Raw genomic sequence first — 21,230 nt, forward strand, 5'->3', positions numbered from 1 at the left:
TCAAGCTATATAAACGGCAAAGGTCCCAGGAGACACTCCACACCCAATTTCTGACGTCTTTTACGACGTTCCACTCCTCTGCTACGTCTGAGATGTACTTGTACACAGATGCCTAGGTTTCCCTTGTGGGAACCGATTCAGTAGGCCTGGGCTGCAGCCTGGGAGTTTTGTTTTCACACTCTGTTCAGGTGACTTCATGACTTTGTATCTTGGGAAACCAGATCTTAGTGTACCTGCCTTAAAACTTCAGAACTCATATCCTTTAAAACATGACATAATGTTTGAAAACTGACAGGGTTCAAGAGGAAAAAAAGTTTATGGGGCAACAAAAAAATAGCCATTACCTTTAAAGGATTTTGTTTTTTTAAAAGGATATACTAGAACTACTCTATAGCTACAAAATTAAAGGAAAAAAAGGGCATAAGGTGTTATAGGGTAACAAACATAAGATTAAATATAAGAGCTTCTTACCTTTCAGGGTGATTCATAATGCCTTAGGCTACGAAAAGACCCTGAAATTTCTCTCTGTCTGCCTTTTTTTTAAATCTGTTACTAATAAAGCTTTCAAGATAAGATTAAAGGGAAAAGAGAAGTGAGCTGTGAAAGAGGTAGTTGTGGCCAGAAGGAAGGTTTAAAATGAACACTTACCGAAGGTCTACCTTGTGGCAGGTCAATTATTTTTTAACCCATATAGCATTTTGGTGAGGCAGGTATCTGAGGTTCAGAGAGTGACTTGCCAAGCTTTGCTTGTCAGTTAAAGATCTGAGATTAGAACCTAGTCCAGCAAGGGGGAAAAGAAATGAAGGCCCACAGGTATGGTCTTTAGCCACTATTTAACACAGCGCCTTTGCAGACTGCCTGGCACACAGACGGTGGTTGATAAGTGGGTAAGTAATGAAGAGATTTGCAAATACCATGGTCCAAAAGGTGACATGACTTCTTACTGGCCCATTTTATGAACTGAGAACTCTGATTACAGTGGCACTTTCTGCTGCCCAACAGATAGAAGCTAATATTCTATCAACTTCTTGTCTCATTGATTAATGACAAATTTCTTAAGCACCTTGTGACTCATTTAGTTTATTTGTGAAAGGTGGGACATAATTCTCTGTAGCTGCAGTTTTGCAACAGGGAAATAGGGACAATTAAATGGTTTGCAAATATAAAGGGCCACGGCGAACATAATAACAGGAAGAATAAATAACAGGATTGAAGTCATGTTTTGACTAAATGAGTTACTCTTACAGCTTTCAAATGATCCTGATTAGTTTCGCCTTCCTCTGACATGCATGTGAATAAATGTCTCAATAACTTGGTCAAATGAGACCATGATCGTCTCTTCTGTATGAAATTAAGTTTCTGAAGGCTGTTTGTGATTTGGTCAGTTTTGAGTGTGAATAATCTATAGAAAGAATATGACCTCAAGTGTTTCACAAAGGGCTGATTTTTATGTCTAAGGTTTAATATCTAGTCAGGTGAATGCTCTGCTCAGCACTCCTCTCTAAGAATTTGATATTCAGGGATGGAAAAAATTGGGATTCTGAGAATGTTAGAATTCAAAAGGGCAAATTAGCTAGTATGTGTTTGTGGAAAGTCACTGGAGACATGCGCTTTGAATTCAAATCCAACGTTGCACTTGAGAACTTCAGAAAGTTCCTTAACTTCTCTAAGCCCTGTGTTCCTCCATCTATCAGATCGGGATAGGAAAAGCTTCCTCTGAATGGATAGGAGAAATTAATGACATAAAACTACCCAGCACAGTTCTATCAACTTAATAAATTAGAAAGGTCACTCATTCTTTCCAAAGTCACACAGGTTTGGAGGAGAAGGCTAGGGCTAGCAGGTAGCAGATCTAAGATAAAACACATGTTGAATTTTTTTTTTTTAAACCATCACACTGTCTCTGCTTTGTATAAATCTGAACTGCTACCATTACACTTTCATTCAATTAAAAAAAAAAACAAAAACAAAAAAAAACCTTCACCTGCTACAGAAAATTAAATATCAGGTAAACTGGGGAAAATTAAGAAAAGATAAATCTATAGTGCTCAACATAGCTGTAGAGTATGTACAACAACAGAGCCCCTGTGATAGTCTCACTGAAATATTTCAGAAAATTATAGACATTCCTCTCTCTGGAATTAAAGTTCAGCTCCCTATGAATATGCAACTCCTGTAACAAACCCACCCAAAGCGTTACAGGACAAAAAAGAGATCAAATGATATCCTTGACGTAAGCATATAGGTACCTTTACAATGTTTTAAAGCTTTTTATTTGGTAATAGTAATAGATTCACAAGAAGGTACAAAGGTAGTATACCGAGGTCCATGCACCTTTACAATTTTAGTAATTTAATTCACGTTCTCATTCAATTCTGGCATCTGCTTTATAGCTGTCTGGATCAAATTCATTTTACATCATTCATTACCTCGGGTCTGAACCTTTTTTGTTATCCAGATCTGCACAATGCATTAAGTGCTGATGGTATAGGATATGTGGAAATGATGATTATACCTCTTGTTTTACCCTTCAGTTTTAGCAATCCATATAATTTCCGACAAGCCCGTATTTTAAAGGTTATTGTTAAAAACCAGAACTTCTAACCATTATGTGCTTATGAGGTGCTATAAAAAATCCCAAGAAATGTGACTTTTCTTAACTTTACTTTCTATGTTTATGAGATTACTTTGTACTCTGTGTGACCAACCTTGTCCCAGAGCCTCCCCCAGCCTTCCCCTCTCCATTTGGTTGTGGCCTCGCTTTTCTCAGAAAGTTGCTGCTTTCCATGCCACCCAAAGACACCTTGGGTACAGGTCACTAGATTGTGGAAATGTGTCTCCAAAAGTGGGGTACATTTACCTGAATACAGGTCATTCATTTCTGCATTCATTCAACAAATTATGATGAAGTGATAGCTCTGTGCCAAGAGCTATTCTATGTCGTGGGCATAACCAAGTCAGAACCAGTCCTTGCCACCATGGACTTTATAGTCCACTACAGACGACAGAAGAATTCAAGGCTGCATGTCACAGAAGACAACAGGCCAGGTGCTGTAGATGTCCTTACTAGGGGGATCTAACTTAGTCCATGACGGCAGACTGTAGTGGGCTGAATGGTGACCCCTTAAAAGCTATGCCCATGTCCTAATCCCTAGAATTTATGAATGTGACTGTATTCGGAAAAAAGGGTCTTTGTAGATGTAATTAAATTAAGGATCTTGAGATGAGGTTATCCCAGATTATCTGGGTGGGCCCTAAATCCAATGACAACTGTCCTTATAAGAGACACACAGAGAATACAGAGAGGAAAAGGCCATGTAAAGATGGGCATAGACTGGCGTGAGCGGCCACAAGCCAAGGAATGCCAACAGCCACCAGATGCTAGAAAAGGCAAGGAAGCATTCTACCCTCGAGCCTAACCTAGAAACCTAGTGCCGACACCCTGATTTCAGAATTCTGGCCTCTAGAACTGCAAGCCACTCCATTTGTGTATTACTAGTTATGGAAATCCTAGGAAATTAATACACAGATAAAAGCCTTGTTTTCTCTGCATTTGCTTCTTAATGTTTTTCCCACAAAATTCTTCTAGATTTGCTTATTCTTCCGTTAGTGCAAATAAAAAGATATTGCTTTCAGGCCACGAATCCCATTATATCACTTTCTTCAACCCCTTGTTTAAGCTGTTACTACATCTAGGCAAAAAGAACAATCACCAAACAATATAATCCTATTTTTATAATTTATAAAACATATATAATGTTTTAAAGTCAAATGCCAAGAAGCCCAGGGTGTGCAGCATATACAAGTACACTGAACTCCAGGGGGCCTGGACCTGCTGTATCTGACACACTGACTGCCCTAGTCAGCAGACAGAGGGTAATAGAAGCTGGTGCCCAAAATCCCAGACCTCTTCACTGCCCTCAGAGGGCTAAGAGCCCCACTCTGCTTGACATGTGGGACAGGGTGTCTGGTGTCATTATTATGACCCCACTAAAGTTCCATAACGTGGTCACCTGCTAACAAAAAGGCTGGCAGTCCGAATCTACCAGCTGCTCCTTGGAAGTCCTATGGGGCAGTTCTACTTTGTCCTATAGGGGCGCTATGAATCAGAACTGACTGGACGGCAGTGGGTTTGGTTTTTTGTTTTCGAAGTTCCATAAAAACGTATAATGGCTGGCAAATCCGTACCCACAGACACCTATAAAACTTGGCTGTATTAATTAATGCTCATTTGCTTTGGTCCAATTTTCATTTCCTAATTATTTGGGGTGAGGAGATTGTCCCAGTATAGTTTCCTTTCCTTTTGCAATGTGATGGTCATTGTTCAACTGATTTAAAATTCCAGTTTTATGGCAATGGACTGAAAGCAAGTTCATATTTAGTTATGAGCTTATGAACAGTTTTGGTATGCCTTTTTTTTTGCACCCCAGCCACAATTCTGATTCGGTTAAGTTCAACTTTTATTTTCTTTTTTGGAATTCTTCCAAACTGTTGCTAGATTTCCCCAACAGATGGTGCTATGTCTAGCATAAAGCTACACATTTCACTTTTCAGCACTCATCTGCTCCTACAATCAGACTTGACACATAAAGATTACTATTTGTCTCATGGCTGATAAATTAAAAACAAGTACGTTAAATCCAAATGGATCATAGTGGTAATTTCTAACTAAGAACCTGTTTCTAAAGTCTTGTTGATCTAGTTAGATAATAAATTGAGGAAATTTTATTTTCTGTTATGTAACATTACAAGCGCCGATTTGGCTTTTCTGCTTCAGTTCACAATAAAACCACAGTATAATTATTTAATCTAAAATACATGACCTTTAAAGCCTCATATGCTCTCATCTGAAAGTTAAGCAATGAAATGTGAAAGAATATTTACCTAGGATTATAAAATTAAGTTCAGAGAATGTGAGCAACATTTTGTTCTAACACAGCGATTGAAATTTTAGAATTCTAGCATAATTCCTATGTCCTCAAAGCCTTCTGTGTAATACTTGGGTAGCCATGATTTTGATTTAAAACTTAAATATGTAGAATAAAGTCTACACACTGTCCAGAGAAGTCCTGTCTAGTAGAAATATAATGTAAGCCACCTATGTCATTTTACATTTCCTGATAGACACAACACAAAATTTACCAAAAAAAAAAAAAAAAAGGTGAAATTACTTTTAATCATGTTTTATTTAACCTAACGTATTTAAAATATGGAGCCGATGTAATTTTTTTTTTTTGTATTAAATCTTCCAAATCTGGTGTATTTTACGTAGGCAGCACATTTCAGTTTGCACCAACCCCACTTCAAGTCCTTGACAGTCACATGGAGCTAGGGGCTAGTGTACTGGACGGTGCGGGACCGGGACATTTCTCAAGCTCTCCAATTTCTAACTTAAGGTCCTCTTAGGATTCTTCTACCAGTAATGGTCCCAGGTTCAGTGTAACTGCAAACTGCAAAACACCCCTTAGGATCTGACTTTGGAGACGTAACTTTACACATGTTCAATTAAACTTCATAATTAAGATTTTTAAGTTTAACTAAAGTAAGGTTTAAGGAGCCCTGCTGGTGCGGTGGTTAAAGTGCTCCACTGCCAACCAAAAGGTCAGTGGTAGGTGCCCACCAGCTGCTCCAGAGGAGAAAAATGTGGTACTCTGCTTCCATAAAGATTTACAACCTTGGAAATCCTATGGGGCAGTTCTACTCTGTTCTACAGGGTCGCTATGAGTCAGAATCAACTCATAAAGTTTTAATTAAACTTTCAGTGCGGATTCAGTTTGGTGCACTTTAAGGTGATGTTTTTGGAGGAGGGAGATGAATGTTTGTTTGTGTTTTTTTGTAATGTCTTTTTGTCTGCTTAGGACAAATAAGCTGACCAGTTTTAGAATAAACGCACATCTGCTGCCCGAGAGAAAAGTTGCTCCTGCCACATGACACTTTAGAGGCAGTGACAGGTTCTTTACACCCAGAGCAAGTGTCCTCTGTGTCCTTCTAGCCTCTTACTTCAATAGAGCTTTACTAATGTGCTTGCTCTATTAGCATAACCGTTGATGCTTCCGTCCCTGGGCTTGCAGTAATAGAAATAATTTAGTTCCACCTTATTTTGCAATTATAATATTTCCTGAATACACACTATATCCTTTTGAGTCATTAGGAACTAAGAGGGCACCTGGATTAGTAATGGAAAATTAAATTGCAGCTGACATTTGTGTGACATTTTTATTCTACACAAAACATCCTCCATTTGAGAACACACAGAAGTGAAGGAGTATTGTAGAAACACATACAACTAGATTTAGGATCAGAAGTCCAGAATTTGGAAGTCTAGACCTATTACTATTCCTTGACTGGATGGTGCTGATAGGGTATCTCTGCCATCAGCTGTGAGCAGGGCTTCCACTAGCCCATATGGTGTCTGGGTGCAATTTAAAAAAGCGTGCCCATTTCGGGTGGACACAACCCTGTAGGTCCATTTCTTAGCAACCAGACTGTAGTGTTCAACAACTCAAGAGAAGAGTGCCCCTTTATCCTGCAGGCAGGTGTGAGGACAGTTTGGCAAATGGAAGAGACAGGATTTTAGCTGTCACTTGTCCTCTTAGCCAGGAGCCTCTGCTTAAAGCCCAGCCTGAATACTGTACCTGGCAGCCATGACTATGACTAACTTTGATTGAAGCGTTCTCAACAGTAGGTATCACACTAAGCACTTTACATATACTAACTCATCTATTCCTCATTTTCTCTGTTTATCAGAGAAAATATTGAAGTTGTCAAGGATTTCATTTTACTTAGATCCACAATCAATGTCCATGGAAGCAGTAGTCAGAAAGTCAAACAAATCTGTGGCAAAATACCTCTTTAAAGTGTTTAAAAAAATGCAAAGATGTTACTTTGAGGACTAAGGTGTGCCTGACCAAAGCCATGGTATTTTCAATTGCCTCATATACATGCAAAAGCTGGACAATTAATAAGGATGACCTAAGAAGAACTGACATCTTTGAATACTGAATCTTTGAACTGACATCTTTGAATACTGGACTGCCAGAAGAATGAACGAAATCTGTCTTGGAAGAAGTAGAGTCAGAATGCTCCTTAGAAGAAAGGACAGCTATACTTCGTCTCATGTACTTTGGACATGATATCAGGAAGGGCCAGTCCCTGGAGAAGAACATCATGCTCGGTAAAGTAGAAAGTAGAGGGTCAGGAAGAAAGAGGAGAACGTTCATTGAGATGGACTGACTCAGTGGCTGCAACAATGAGCTCAAACATAGCAAATGATTATGAGGATGTTGCAGAACTGGGCGTTGTTTCCATCTGTTCTACACAGAGTTGCTATGCGCCAGAGCTTAACGGATGGCACCTAACAACAACATTCCTCATTAACTGCCTATGAGGTACATAATATCATTCTCACTTTACAGATAAACCAAGGTTTAGAAAGACTGAGTGCTTAGTTAGGGTCATACAACTAGTAAACGGTGGAGCCAGGATGGGAATTCCAGTCTATGTGACTTCCACAGATCATGATCTTAACCAGTACATTGTACTGGGCAAACTATCTCCCTGTTGAACTTGTCTTTCCTTGGGGTTAGTGTAATGATGACATTTGATCATACACATGGAAAGACTCTGCAACTTTTAAATACTACAAAGCCATAAACTGATCTTTACAATTGCATTGTTTAGTAAAAATTAGCAAAATGAATCTTAAATACTTGGGTTTTAAGATTTCCAGAGAACAGCACGCAACAGAACTGGTTATAAAAGCACACAAAGTTCATTATGGAAAAGGGGGATTGAAAAGGAAACATGTACAATAAGACAGACATTATCAAGGGTCAGTTACCATACATGAAAGATAAAGTGTTAATTATGAACTAGGGAAATTAATAAACCAAACCAAATCCATTGCTGTGGGGTCAAATCTGGCTCATAGCAACCCTATAGGACAGAGTATAACTGGCCCATGGGGTTTCCAAAGAGCGGCTGGTGGATTCCAACTGCTGACCTTTCAGTTAGCAGCTGAGCTCTTAACCACTGTACCACCAAGGCTCCAAGGGAAATTAACAGGTTAAATAAAATAATGATAGAACAATTTTTCCCTCTTTAAGGATATCTTGAGATATAGGGTCACTTTTATTTCATGTGCTCTTTTTATTTTGTTAATAAACACCTATCTAGAAACATAAAAAGGGAGGGGAACAGAGTGGAGATGGCAGACCAAACCCATTATTGTCAAGTTGATTCCGACTCATAGCAACCCTACAGGACAAAGTAGAACTGCCCCACAGAGCTTCCAAGGAATGCCTGGTGGATTCGAACTGCTGACCTTTTGGTTAGCAGCCGTAACACTTAACCACTACACCACCAGGGTTTCCAGAGATGGCAGAAGAACATAAAAATATGAAACCTCCTAAATTGTGCTTATACTCTCTCCCTACTAGAACTCTGACTGGTTGGCTGTCAAGGAAGAAGATGGGTTGATTTTTTTTTAAAGACAAAGAAGAGTTGATTTTTACTTTTGCCCTTCTTTTTGGAGAGACGTTTCAAAGGAATGAAGGACCTCTGGGGACAGAAGGCTGATGATAAGTGGGGCTTCAGCTTGGTATAAAGTCTGAGCTTCAGTTACAAAATGTGTGTAGTGGTTCCTTTGTTTTTATTACTTTTAAATTGAACATAGGAAGAAAACCACTGTGTCTTGAAAACTTTAGTCCTCACTTTTGCTCTAGCGGCCTCTAGTGGTTAGTTCTTTAAACCTAGAAGTATTTATATTGCGTTTTAATTCTCTAAAACGGAACAAAAGTTTATCTGGTCTTTAAAAATGTAGCAAAGAAATTCTATTTCCAAGATAACATGTAGAATCACTGTTTCTTTAAAAAGCCTGACAAACATTCTCGGTGTTTTGGCCATCATTTATCTAACCAATGCTATGGCTAATTTCTATTTGTAAACGATTTATTAAAAACAGAATGAGACATGTCAGCACAAAATCAAGGAAGTCTGTACCATAAATAAACTTAAAAATTTTTTAAAAATTCTGTTTCTATCTGACAGGACATGCTATATATAACGTGTACTCAAAAATGAAAAATAGATTCTTAAAATAGTCAACGTTCTTGCTAGAAATGTACTTTCCAGTAAGGTAGCCACTGGCCACATGTGGCTATTTGAAATTAGTTAAGATTAAACAAAATAAAAAATTAGCTTCTTTGTTGCAGTAGCCACATTCAAGCATTCAAGAGCCACACGTGACTAGTAATAACTGCACTGGACAGCACAGGCACGTGAAATGTATCTCCAATAAAGCTGTTGTTTCGAAAACTGCTCAAGTGGTAGTGTCGAAGAAGTAAGGATAAAGTGAAGACCAGCCCTCATTTTTTTTTCCTCCATCTTGTGTTATGATAAGTTCGATCTCCTTTTTTTTTTTTTTTTTTTTTAAGGCAATTCTGCTTCAAGTACCTACTCTCAAAGCCAGTCTGTTCCATTCTCGATGTCTACCAAGAACAACTGGTGTGGCTCTCAGGGTCAGACAGCCTGAGGAAGCTCTGTATGAGACGGTGACACTCTCAGCCACATACAGGTCCTACTAGGTCAAAGAGTAAGACACTGAAACGCCACAGATTCCAGTAATTAGTCTGAAACTTAGTTTTAAGGAAATTATTATGGCCTCAGAAAAATTAAAAATTCATGAAGGACACTGAAATAATCTAGGAGAAAACAGAATAAGATTAAATAAAAGATTTGGAAATTATTAATCCCAGAAGTAAAACATGAATGTCTTTACTTAAAAAATCCTCGGTATACACCACGTACCTTCCATGATCATCTCACCCTCTCCTTAGCTATTTGTGATTTAGAAAACACTGGCTTTTCATAAAATCCATATATATCATCAGAACATTCTTTTATTGTAAAGAAAAAAAAAAATGTCCGTTAGATTAAATGGAACCCCAGGCCTTACATAAAGAAAACGGGAAAAAATGCTGAGAAGCCCAAGTCCTGGCTTAAAATATAAATGGCTGAAATTCAGATACCGTTTCATTTTGTCTTGGTCTTTCCCTTGATGTCTGCCTGTAGACACTGACAGAAACCAGGAGTCACCTTCCTTACCTTCATCCATGCCATTAAGTAATTCGGTTAAATCTTCATTTTTACTGTCAAACTGATGCTCCTTCCATGTTTCGCCGTTTTCACTTCGAAGAACAATGAGTTCTCTCTCTTTTCCTCTCATTGACCCAAAGTGAGGGATTTCCACTATGACAGGGCTGGAAAAAAAATCCACATTATTTGGCCATCTGATTAAATATATTTATAGTATTGTACTTAACAGGTGTTTCATTAACAATATTCATCTGAAAATCAGAGGTGCCACTAAGGTTGGGAATGATTTCAAAGCTGCAGAATCATTTGCTAATTAAATAATAATATATTAAATGCCTGATAACATGCCATCATTCATTCATTCACAGACAGTTCTTGAGGACCTAGTATCTGTTAGGCATTGGATTTAATGGGGGAAAATATTCAGCACATATAAACAGGAATTCTGAATCAAGAAATTGAAAGTTACTAAAATAGACCACAAGATAGAAAGATGGTCCATTTTTTTTTTTTTTTTTAAATGATGGGGATATTATACAAAATACTCATGATTTAAAAGGACACAGTCATTTCTTCAAAAAATTCTATAAATTTCCTATATGGAAAGATTACTGCTATAGTTTTTTTTGTTTTTTTCCCCTTAGCAAGAGAACCATCATGATAATAATACACTCTCCATACCAGTATAGATAGTTTCTCTGGTTTGCAATTTGTGAAATGGTAGTGGGCAGCTTAACTTCCTGTCTCTTGTGTAACCTCTAGTAGAATATTTAAACTTTCTGAAAGAGCACTTGTTGGTCTGAAACCATCACGTACTGATATATTAATTTTTGACAGTGTCCTTTTGCAAGGGAATGTCAAAGAATGGCTGCAAATTGAAGATAGCCAATCAAGCCACGGGTAAATAATTTGTCCAATTTTAAAGTAGGATCAATACTAAAAAAGATGAATGGAAGTCAGCAGACCACAATCACACACAGTTTATGTAGTTGGATTGTGCAGCTTTACTTTATGACATTTAAGTAGACAGTATCATTACTCTCCTACAGAGGTTGTATGTAACCTCGCCTCTTAGCCTCAGTGTTTATATACACGTGATAAAAGACAGGCTTAAATAGAGAAGGGCATAAAGAGGGATAGTAGCTGTAATAATCCCATCACATAAATAAAAACATATAGATTTATTACCAAAGCATTCACTTAAAATGGGAATGATTAATACGATCATTTTACTTTTGGCAAAAAAAATTATGATCCAAATAAGGAGCATTTAAAAATTATTTTAAGAATGCTTTTATTCTTTGATAGGTAGAAACGAAAAAAACTATTGCTAAGACTGTTAAGAATCTCAAAAGTTATTAAGATATTTACCATAGTTTTTAACCATATCATAAATGGAAATTAAAAATTTTTTTGAGAACAAGATACAATCTTTGCAGGTTAATGTATCAGATACTGTCTTTGTTGATATTTAAAGAATGTGGCTTTGTGTACGACATTCAACGATATTGGAGAGAAGATATGAATAAAGATCTTTGACCAATGTGGAAGCCGAGCATAACTTTTCATAACAGTTTTCTTCATGCAAACTGCCAAGGCAACAACACCAATCAAACAGACAAGCAAACAACAAATACCAACACATTTCAGCTTCAAACAAAACAAAACAAAACGATTTAATAACTTTATACGATATTCTATCTGAGGCCTATTTAGTTTTCTTTAAATATCTTATATCGTCATTTTCAAAATCAGTTTGCTTATAGATGGTTTCTCTTTCTCAGAGCCAATAAAGATTACGTAGTACTTGGAAGTACTTACTTTAAAATGTAATTCCACACACACACATATCTGTACACATATATCTATATAAACATATATATCATTTATGGCAAATGTTGATTCAAAGCCTGCAAATACCTTCTCTTTCACTGGGTTAAAATCAAAGACTGCCAGTATGTCTTAGAAAATATCATATGCAGTTGTAACATTTCAAATTAAAAAAAAAAAATTACAAAAGCACAAAGTTATGGAAGCAGAATGCTTGCAGTGAATTCCACATGCCTGAAAAGCACAAGATAGGTAGCAGCGCTACATTACGTCAAGCCACTATGATTGTTTTTTTTCTTTCAGTGACACACATCAACTGAAAGCATTAAAAAACTTAAAAAAATAAAAATAAGACAAGAATTAGACCATGGGTGTGACAGAAAAAAATTGAAAATGAAAAAAAAAAAAAAAATTGTAGACATTCTGTATCTTGTCTATAAAGATCCTACCCAATAAATTTTGTTCCTTGAGGCCCAAGCTGCAGGATTCGGCTAACCAAGCTCTCACCCTCATTTACAGGGGGAGGATTGGTAGGAAGATGCAGTTTACTGAATAACATCCATGCAGCAGGAAGAGAAACGAGAAGGGGAAATTGTGAACAAACTGTCAGTCACGACAGAGCCTGCCTAGTTTGCACCCAAGTGCCACCTCAGAGAATGAATTAGATTTACGTTTCCTTTTTTTAAAAATACCATTATCACGACGGATTGTTTCCCTAAAGAATTATTTTTAAGAAGACATGTCCCAAAGTAGCTATTTACTTAATGTGGTGATATAATTCTAGCATCTTTATTTTTTTCCTAAGAACGATGCTTTGATTTCTACAGGGGCCATTAGGGTTCCGTGCACTTACTGAGCAGAGAACATGCTTCTTGGTTACTAAAAGCTTTGACCAACACCAAGTTAAGGAAGTATCAACGTAATAGCTTTTTATGGAATTACACAGTTTTGTCACCTTGGACACTACACAAAAGTTGTACCCAATCAAACTGCCCAACTAAGTAATTTTAATAGTTAACTACTTGAGTTAACAAGAGTAAAGAAAATCAAAGATGTAGTGTGAGGGCCAAGATAAAAATTGACTAATCAACTTACCCTAAAAATTGTGCCCCTGCGGGACCCATTTCTACCAGCCTACTGGCTAATCCCTCTCCTTCCACCATGGGGGGTGGGTTGGCCAGTTTATGTCTCTTTACCAAACGGCAGGTGATTCGGGTGGGAGCTGTACACTTGCGTGGAGGAATGATGATTCTCATCCCATGGTGACGGCTTCCTCTCATGGAGCCACCTCGTGCGTCCACCATAAAGCTAACCAGAAACCTGCAGGGAGGAGACCACAGGCCCAATTAAGGCGAGAAATAGACCATCTTCACAGCAGGTTTTGAAATTAAATGTTAAAGTGTAAAGCAACATTCAACATAGCTATCATTTCCTCTCTTAAAAGATAAATCGGAAATAAATACGGTGGAGTCACATCAAACATGCATTTATCTTGTGCGCTGGGCAAAAACTGAAACACAACAACCTATTTTTGGTTTAATGTGGTCCCCTGACAGAAGTCAATCACTTTATCAGGTGTTCAAATCGACAGAAGAGTAAATGTTTCAACATTAGGACAAAAACCACTATTGAAAGACAGTTGTAAATTAAAAAAAAAAAAAAAAGAACCCCACTGTGTATGGTCTTGGTGGGCGGTTTAAGGTATATTCAAGGATCATTCTAACTGTAAGCGCTTTTGCCGTATGTTGACAACGTAATCTCTCTCCACTACAAGTAAGATTATACTCCACAGTATGTCTTAACACGTACAACTTGTAAAATGAACGTGTATTTATTATACCAACACAGTAATTTTTACTATCACAACGCAGAATTTTAAGACTAAAAGCAGAAGATGACTAGTTTTGTGAAGGTAATTTTGATGGAAAAGGATTTAATCTTTTCAGTATAAACTTGGGCTAACAAATTGTTTTACCTACATCTGAGTATCTGTACAGCAGTGCAAATAAGAGTATCTTAGACTTTTTAGAGAATATCTCTAAATTATATAATTCTGAAACTGACCTTTGTATTAAAGCCAATGAGGCAAAAATTTATCTGCAAGTAGATACAGAAATGTAAGGAAATCGTCATTTCTGGATAACAGCATACCGGAATTCCTGATTTTGATCGTATGCTCATGGAAAAAACCCTCCGGGAGTCCTCTCACTGTCATCAGTGTTACAAAGCACGCTGGTGAACAGGTTATCAATGAGCCCAACACACGGAAGGGTGCAAGTCAGAACAAGCCAATGGAAATACATATCCTTGCAGTTTAATTTCACATTTGAAAATATGCTTTTTACTAGAAAACCACCAAATGTTGATGATCAAAAAGCTGTTTGGAAATCTAAAATGGTTTTGGAGAAATTATAATCCCATCCATCAAAATGTCCTATTATTTATTAATCTAAAAACACCGCTAACAGTCTACAAATAGATTTTATGACTTTGCATGAAAATCCTAGCTGGGGACCCTTTCCTGAAGGGTGGTGACAATTCAAGACAAATTGCCCTGGATCCCACGGAGACAACCAATAGTATGGGGAGCATTTTCCAGCCAATCAGATTTTCAGAATTAATTCTGGCTGTCAGTAAGGTAAACACATCCACACCCTAGAACTCATTTTCAGTTTAAGCAATTTACTTAGGAGTAATTTATGTTTTTGATCATCTTGTACCTATTTGGAGAGGCTGGGACAACTACGGTACTCAAGGCAATGGTGGACAGACTGCCCCCCATCAAAACCCAAAAGAAAACAAAACAAAGACTTCCTCATCAAAGACAGCGATAACCGTTTACTTGTACAACTCTCCAAATGAACTGCTTCCAATGTTAAATGATGGTAGGCTCACTTGAAATTGCTCTCGGGTGCCTACATTTTCTTAGATGTGTGTGCACATATGTGTGTATATATGTTTACATAATTAAAAACTGCCTTTACTCAATACGAAACCCTGGTGGCATAGTGGTTAAGAGCTACGGCTGCTAACCAGAAGTTTGGCAGCTTGAATCCACCAGGTGCTCCTTGGAAACCCTATGGGGCAGTTCTACTCTGTCCTTATAGGGTCATTATAAGTCGGAATCGACTCCACAGCAATGGGTTTGGTTTCTGAGTTTTTGGTTTTACTTAATAATAAGGCGATATTATAAAGAAGCTTAAGACAAAATCTGAACTTTTCCAGCATGTAGTAACTAAAATCAATGTGTGGTTGGGAATAATAATAACAGAATGTATTAAAAACGATTCAAAGTCTGGGTTTGAAAATTCAGTTATACTAGTACAAATTAACACTGGAGTGTTTCCATCAAGAGAGAGGGTAATGCTGGCTCTGCTCGGCAACAGCTGACTCCCAACAACATAGACAGTAATTCAGATAAGGTTTATCTTGTTCACTGCTCAGCCTACACTGGCCATACACAGTTTTTTAGCACCCAATAAATGTTTCTTGAATAGATCAATGAATGAAAATGATTTTGCTAAGTGTGTTTAAAAATCATGTAGGTCATGCTAGATACTAAAAAGTAATACAGCTTGTTGCTGAGCAGTCTGAAGGTAGTGTAAGATGATTACCAGTGGCAATATAAAAATATTCCGGCTATAAACAATATCGGAACCCAATGGACACAAAAGTACGGCTAAGATGATTTTAATGTCAAATTCAAAGAATTTCTGTGTTCTGCAGACCACGCACCGCATAATTGGTGTTCTTTAACCATCATTAATGGTTTCAAGCTTTTTAACTTTACAGTGCCAACAGACCGAGGCAAGGTGGGAGTAGATGTATGTTAAGCAGGACGTTGGGTCCTATTATTCAATAACGTTATGAAATACTGTGATTTCTTTTACACACTCTGTGCAAAATAAAATTTCATGCATCATAACTTACAGAAATAAATTAAAAGGTGATGATTAAATTGTATCTTAATAATTACAGTTAAACTATAGTATGAAATCTACAAATGATCCTAAAACTAACACACAAATGTTTCTAGTTTTAGGAACAGCAGGGTAACAAATGCTGATACACTACAGACACTGACACAATTTAACTGTGGGAAAAAGTCACATAAATTAAAAATGCAAAAAAGATTGTTCACATAAAGGACACAGTTATCACCTTGAATCATACTGAGGAAGTGGAGAAGAATAGCTGCAAAATAATTTAGAAAGCAAATGGGAAAAATTAATGTAAGATAATTAGAAGCAAGCAACAGAAAATGTCAATGATAAGCAAAGGAAAAATAAAAACCATCAGAAAATGAAACCAAGTTATCTGGCATTTGTAGTATAACCTGGAAAAATATTTTGCCTCAAATGGCTATATAAACTACTCCACAGACCTGGCTTTAGTGAAATGTTGCCTAACTTAGGCCAAGTCTGTATTTTCCTTTTCAAATAAGCCCAAGCTAGCTGCCATTAATTCTGCTTTTCTGCACATGTCTATTGTTGTCGATGAAGTTCAAAGGAAGAGAAGCTAATCTGCATATTCTAATACTTTATTGTCTCCTATGTTTAGGAAAGTTCATTTTATTTTATTAACCTATATTTCCCCATCGGAACTGACTCGACGGCAGTGGGTCAGTGGGTTTATATTTCCCCAACTTTTCCACTTACTAAATTAAACTGTAATACTTTTCTTTCATATGTACAGAGTACTTGTAAATTATGTCCATTTGAATGACACTGTGTTGATTTGTCTTTAAAATGTGGTATCAGAAGGCCCAATTTTGTAATGTTACTTTAAATAACCTGCAGCACTCCCCTGTGCCTCAGATATCACACCTGTAAAATGGGGATAATGAGTAATATTTGGTTAGTTCCATTTTAAGGTTCAAATAAAGAGTAAATAAAAAAAATACATGTAAAAGATTTAGCACGATGCTGGTTACACAGACAGCACTAGGTATATGTTAGCTATTACAATATATTTTATTAGAAGCATCAGAAAATACTTTATAAAATATATATTAAAAAAAGGACACATTAAAATGTTAATTATTAATTTATTTAATTCCAAATTAATCCATCCTTGTCCTGGATCATAATTAATTTATGGTCTAAATGTAAATTTCAAAAACCATTAACATTTTGGGGATTTTTATTCATTTTAATAGATTCCTATTCCTTCTGTATGGCTATCAGATAGCCCAAGTTTGAATTATCTACGGGTGAAGAATCCAGTGTCTAAAATACACTGATTTACCAATTCAGCTGAGGGAGTCTGATGTGATATTTACTACAGCAATTTTGGTATATGTACAGTTGTATCTTTTTTTTAAGTCCATTTTTTCTTTTTTTCCTAGTTGTTCTTTCATACAATTTAATTATTTTATTTCAAGAAGGCAGAAGGTATCAACTGTTGATCTGAAGACTTCAAATTTGTATTTTCTTTTTAAAAGAAAATTATATAATACAAATAACTTGAAAATCAAAGGTCAATATCATATTTAAAAAAATGAGGACAACAGAGCCCACTGCTTATTTAATTAAACATTTAAATGAGATTCTGTTATTAGAAGCAAAGTATCAAAGCTATCAAACGGTAAGGTTAAATTAACGGAAATACTTAATTTTTTATTAGAAAGGAAAAGCAGATGCCCAGAAACAAAGCTTCAATTCAGTAGAAAGAGAAATTATTATTATTATTTTTTAATTGAAAAGGAAAACTTTAAACTTAGAAGAAGTACCAATAGCTAGGAAATTTCACTGCAATGAATAATTTAATTCATTTCCTTTCTAACACACTGCTTTTATCAACAAAAGCAGATATGCAGATTTGCTTTAAAAATTACTAATCATTTACAAATACATGTCACATATACTCACTAATGAAATCCTTTAGAAGATCAATATTTCAAACATATGAAGCTTGTCAATATGAATTTATAACTATAAATAATAAATGCAATGATAGTAGGATAAAAGTGACATTTTGGTTACTTACCCAGAATGAACAGGGCTTGAGACAAGATTGACATTGTCCAAGGTGTCTGCAGCCCAGCTGTAATGTCTAAGAGAATCTGAATCAAATTCTCTTGTGAATGTTAGATGCTGAAAAATAAAACAGTATCTTAAATCAACAACGTGCATAAGACACTGATTTTTCTGCACCTACAAAATACACCTGTATGTCTCTACAAGTCCAGATACCCTAATATTCAAAATATTTAATTTTTAAATCCTTCTCTATGAACGTTTATATTGAAATTTGAGTACCAAAAATGTTTAAAAAATAAAGTCAAATGATAGGTTGTATTATCTCAAGCTTTTAAGAAAGCACCCAGGGTAATTTGCACTGCAAAAGGAGTATCACAGAAGTAATTTTCAACCATGATTTAAAGCACTTCAACACACCTCCAAATTAATCCTACAACTGTTGTAAAATTCTTTAAGGGAGAAGGGACATGAAGATTATCCCAGGATTACAAATAAGAACACTGGAGAGCCAGGGACAAACCAGAGGGCTACAAAACCAGCCTCATTTCAACAAAACTTTCATTGGATTAAAATGATCAGCCACCAGTCTACATGCCTAACAGAGAGAAAACGGAAATGCTCCCTGGAGAAAAGTATCATTATTGGGTGTGTCTATAACTTTTTAATACACTATTATCAAGCATCCAATCAAAAATTGCCAAGCATAGCCAGACCACAGGGGGAAAAAATAACCCAGACATCATAAACAGACTCCAATTCATCTAGATATTGAAGTAAACTAACAATAACCTTATAATAATTGTGATATAACTGTGATTAGTATGTGTTTAAGAAAATAGGGGGTAAAAAGAGAAAATAGATTTAAAGGTGGGGAATTCAGCAAACCACTAGAATATACAAAAAGAAGAATCAAACGAGCATTTGTCTAGTTTTAAATACAATGTCCCACCCACTGCCATCCAGTCAATTCTGACTCATAGCGACCCGATAGGACAGAGTAGAACTGCCCCACAGAGTTTCCAAGGAGCGCCTGGCGGATTTAACTGCCAACCTCTGGGTTCGCAGCTGTAGCACTTAACCACTACACCACCAGGGTTTCCGCAAATACAATGTCAGTTCTGGAATAGCCACAATAGAAAACACGGATAGTAAACCGGAACAGGTCAATGGAAAACATACAAAACGAAGCACGGATTAAAAAAAAAAAAAAAAAAAAGGAATGGGAAATAAAACAGAATGAGACATGAGGAACCCAGTGAAAGGTTTAACACATGTGTAACTGGACTCCCAGAAATACAAAAGAAAGAGAAGTGAGGCACAAGCTGTATTTGAAGAGATACAGCTGAGAATGCTTCGAATCTGATGAAAGTTATTATCCCGCAGATAAAAGAAAAATCAGTCTCAATTTTTGTTCTGCTAAGTATCTGGTCCCTACTGCAACCCCTGGAAAAATGACAGTCAAGTATTTAAAAATACACACACAAAGACAGTAAAAAAAGAGACATCACTAGAAAAAAAGAAGAGTCAGTTGCAAATCTGTTTAAAAACTTATCTGACTTCCATAATCCCCTCATTAACTATCACTAACCAAACAATGCTTCCCAAACCCTGGCAGAAAAGTAGAGATTTTTTCTCAGAGGGGAGTTAAAAAGTACCACGGGATAGAGGAATAGCACCGTTGAAGGTAGAGACTCAATAATGAAAATGGGGATTAAGTGAAAATGTGAAGACTGAATGTTCAGACCGCAGCCTCCTTCTCCTGCTGGTCTCCCAGAACACAGATGGCTAGGGAAGTAACTTCTAGATAGAAAATTGGGAGAGTTGTGTCTGGGAAGTCTTACCTGACCATTGGCATTTCCCAGTGAAATGTCCTAGAAATTAGGGGGAAAAAATTCAAAGTAGGAGAGAAAATATAAGAAAGCAAAAAACCAGTTCAGGAAAAAGTGGTCAAATCCCCACTATCACGACAAAAAAATGGTTCTAGAAAATAAAATAGTAAAAAAGAGACTAAATCAAAGCAATAATTTAAGGTATTTTCCCAGAGCTGAAGACCCGGGTTTCCAGAGTGATAGGACCCACTGAGCAGCCAGAACCATGGATGGATGTAGACTCCACTACATTACAACAAAGCATCCTAGTGGCACAGTGGTTAAGTGCTCAGTTGCTAACTGAAAGGTTGGGGTTTGCACCCACCAGCTGCTCCGTGGGTGAAAGATGTGGCAGTCTCCTTCCATAAAGATTACAGCCTTAGGAACCCTGTGGGGGAGTTCTACTCTCTCCCACACGGTTGCTATGAGTTGGAACTGACTTGACAGTAGTGGGCTTTTATAGTACATCATCAGAGTCCCTGGGTAATGCAAACAGTCAATCACTCAGTTGCTAACCGAAGGGCTGGTGGTTCGGGTCCACCCAGAGGCATCTCAGAAAAAAGGCCTGGTGATCTACTTTCAAAAAATCAAGACCTTGAAAATGCTAGGCAGCACTGTTCCACTCTTGACACACGTGGGGCTGCCACGGGTCCGAATTTACTGGTTTTTATGGTGCACCACTGTGAAATTTCAGAAGTTAGAGGCAAAGACAGACAGATCCTATAAATATAGAAAAAGGCTCCATTAGTCTTTTCAACAGCAAAAACTGAAGTTAAAGGCAATGAAGCAATCCCTTCAGTGTTCTAAGAAGAAATGATTTTCAACCCAGAATTCTATAACTAGCCAAACAAACAAAAAGAGTGTGAAAATTGAATTAAGATATCTTCACATATATAAAATCTAAAAAAAGGGCTATTTCTCATGCACTCTCTAAGGAAACTATTGGAAAACATACTCCTCCAAAATGAAGGACCATACCAAGATAAAGGAAGACACGAAAGAACAAAGGGAATCTTTAGCGTAATGATAATGGAAGACCCAGGAGGATATCTGAGCAGTGGGCTTGCAGGGAACTTGACAATGAGAAAGATCTAGGGGAGTAGTAGATGAAATTGATAAAATGCCTAATATTGAGAGATTTATATAACTGCTAACAGTTTATGGGTTGGATTAGTGACACGTATAGAGAACACCAAGCAAATGGAAAGAAAAACCCTAAAGAAAAAAAATTGTACCAAAAGAAAAAAACAATCATGATATGGCCTTATATCTGTAACACACAGACATGGGAATATAAAAGGCAGAGAACAAGATGGAAGATGAGGCTTTTATTTCTTCACACTTCTCTCCTACCATGCATGCATGAGAGAAAGTATGAAAAAATGAAAGCTTTATCTTCCATTGTAGGGAGTCAGTGATGCCTGAAATGAGGGTAAGAACCCAAAAAGCAGCAATA

General features: G+C 36.9%; 1 protein-coding gene across 1 annotated transcript in view; it reads right to left on the reverse strand.

The window, feature by feature from the left end:
• The window catches only part of ANK3 (ankyrin 3), a 713,581-nt gene that overhangs the window by 62,756 nt on the left and 629,595 nt on the right, over positions 1-21,230 (reverse strand). Inside the window, exons 26-28 of the mRNA XM_064269618.1 lie at positions 17,914-18,020; positions 13,021-13,245; positions 10,105-10,259 (exon numbers count right to left, since the gene is read on the reverse strand). Of these exons, the coding sequence (XP_064125688.1) occupies positions 10,105-10,259; positions 13,021-13,245; positions 17,914-18,020 (487 nt within the window). The remainder of the gene's footprint in view (positions 1-10,104; positions 10,260-13,020; positions 13,246-17,913; positions 18,021-21,230) is intronic.

Source organism: Loxodonta africana, chromosome 16 (assembly GCF_030014295.1).
Source record: "Loxodonta africana isolate mLoxAfr1 chromosome 16, mLoxAfr1.hap2, whole genome shotgun sequence".
NCBI lineage: Eukaryota > Metazoa > Chordata > Mammalia > Proboscidea > Elephantidae > Loxodonta > Loxodonta africana.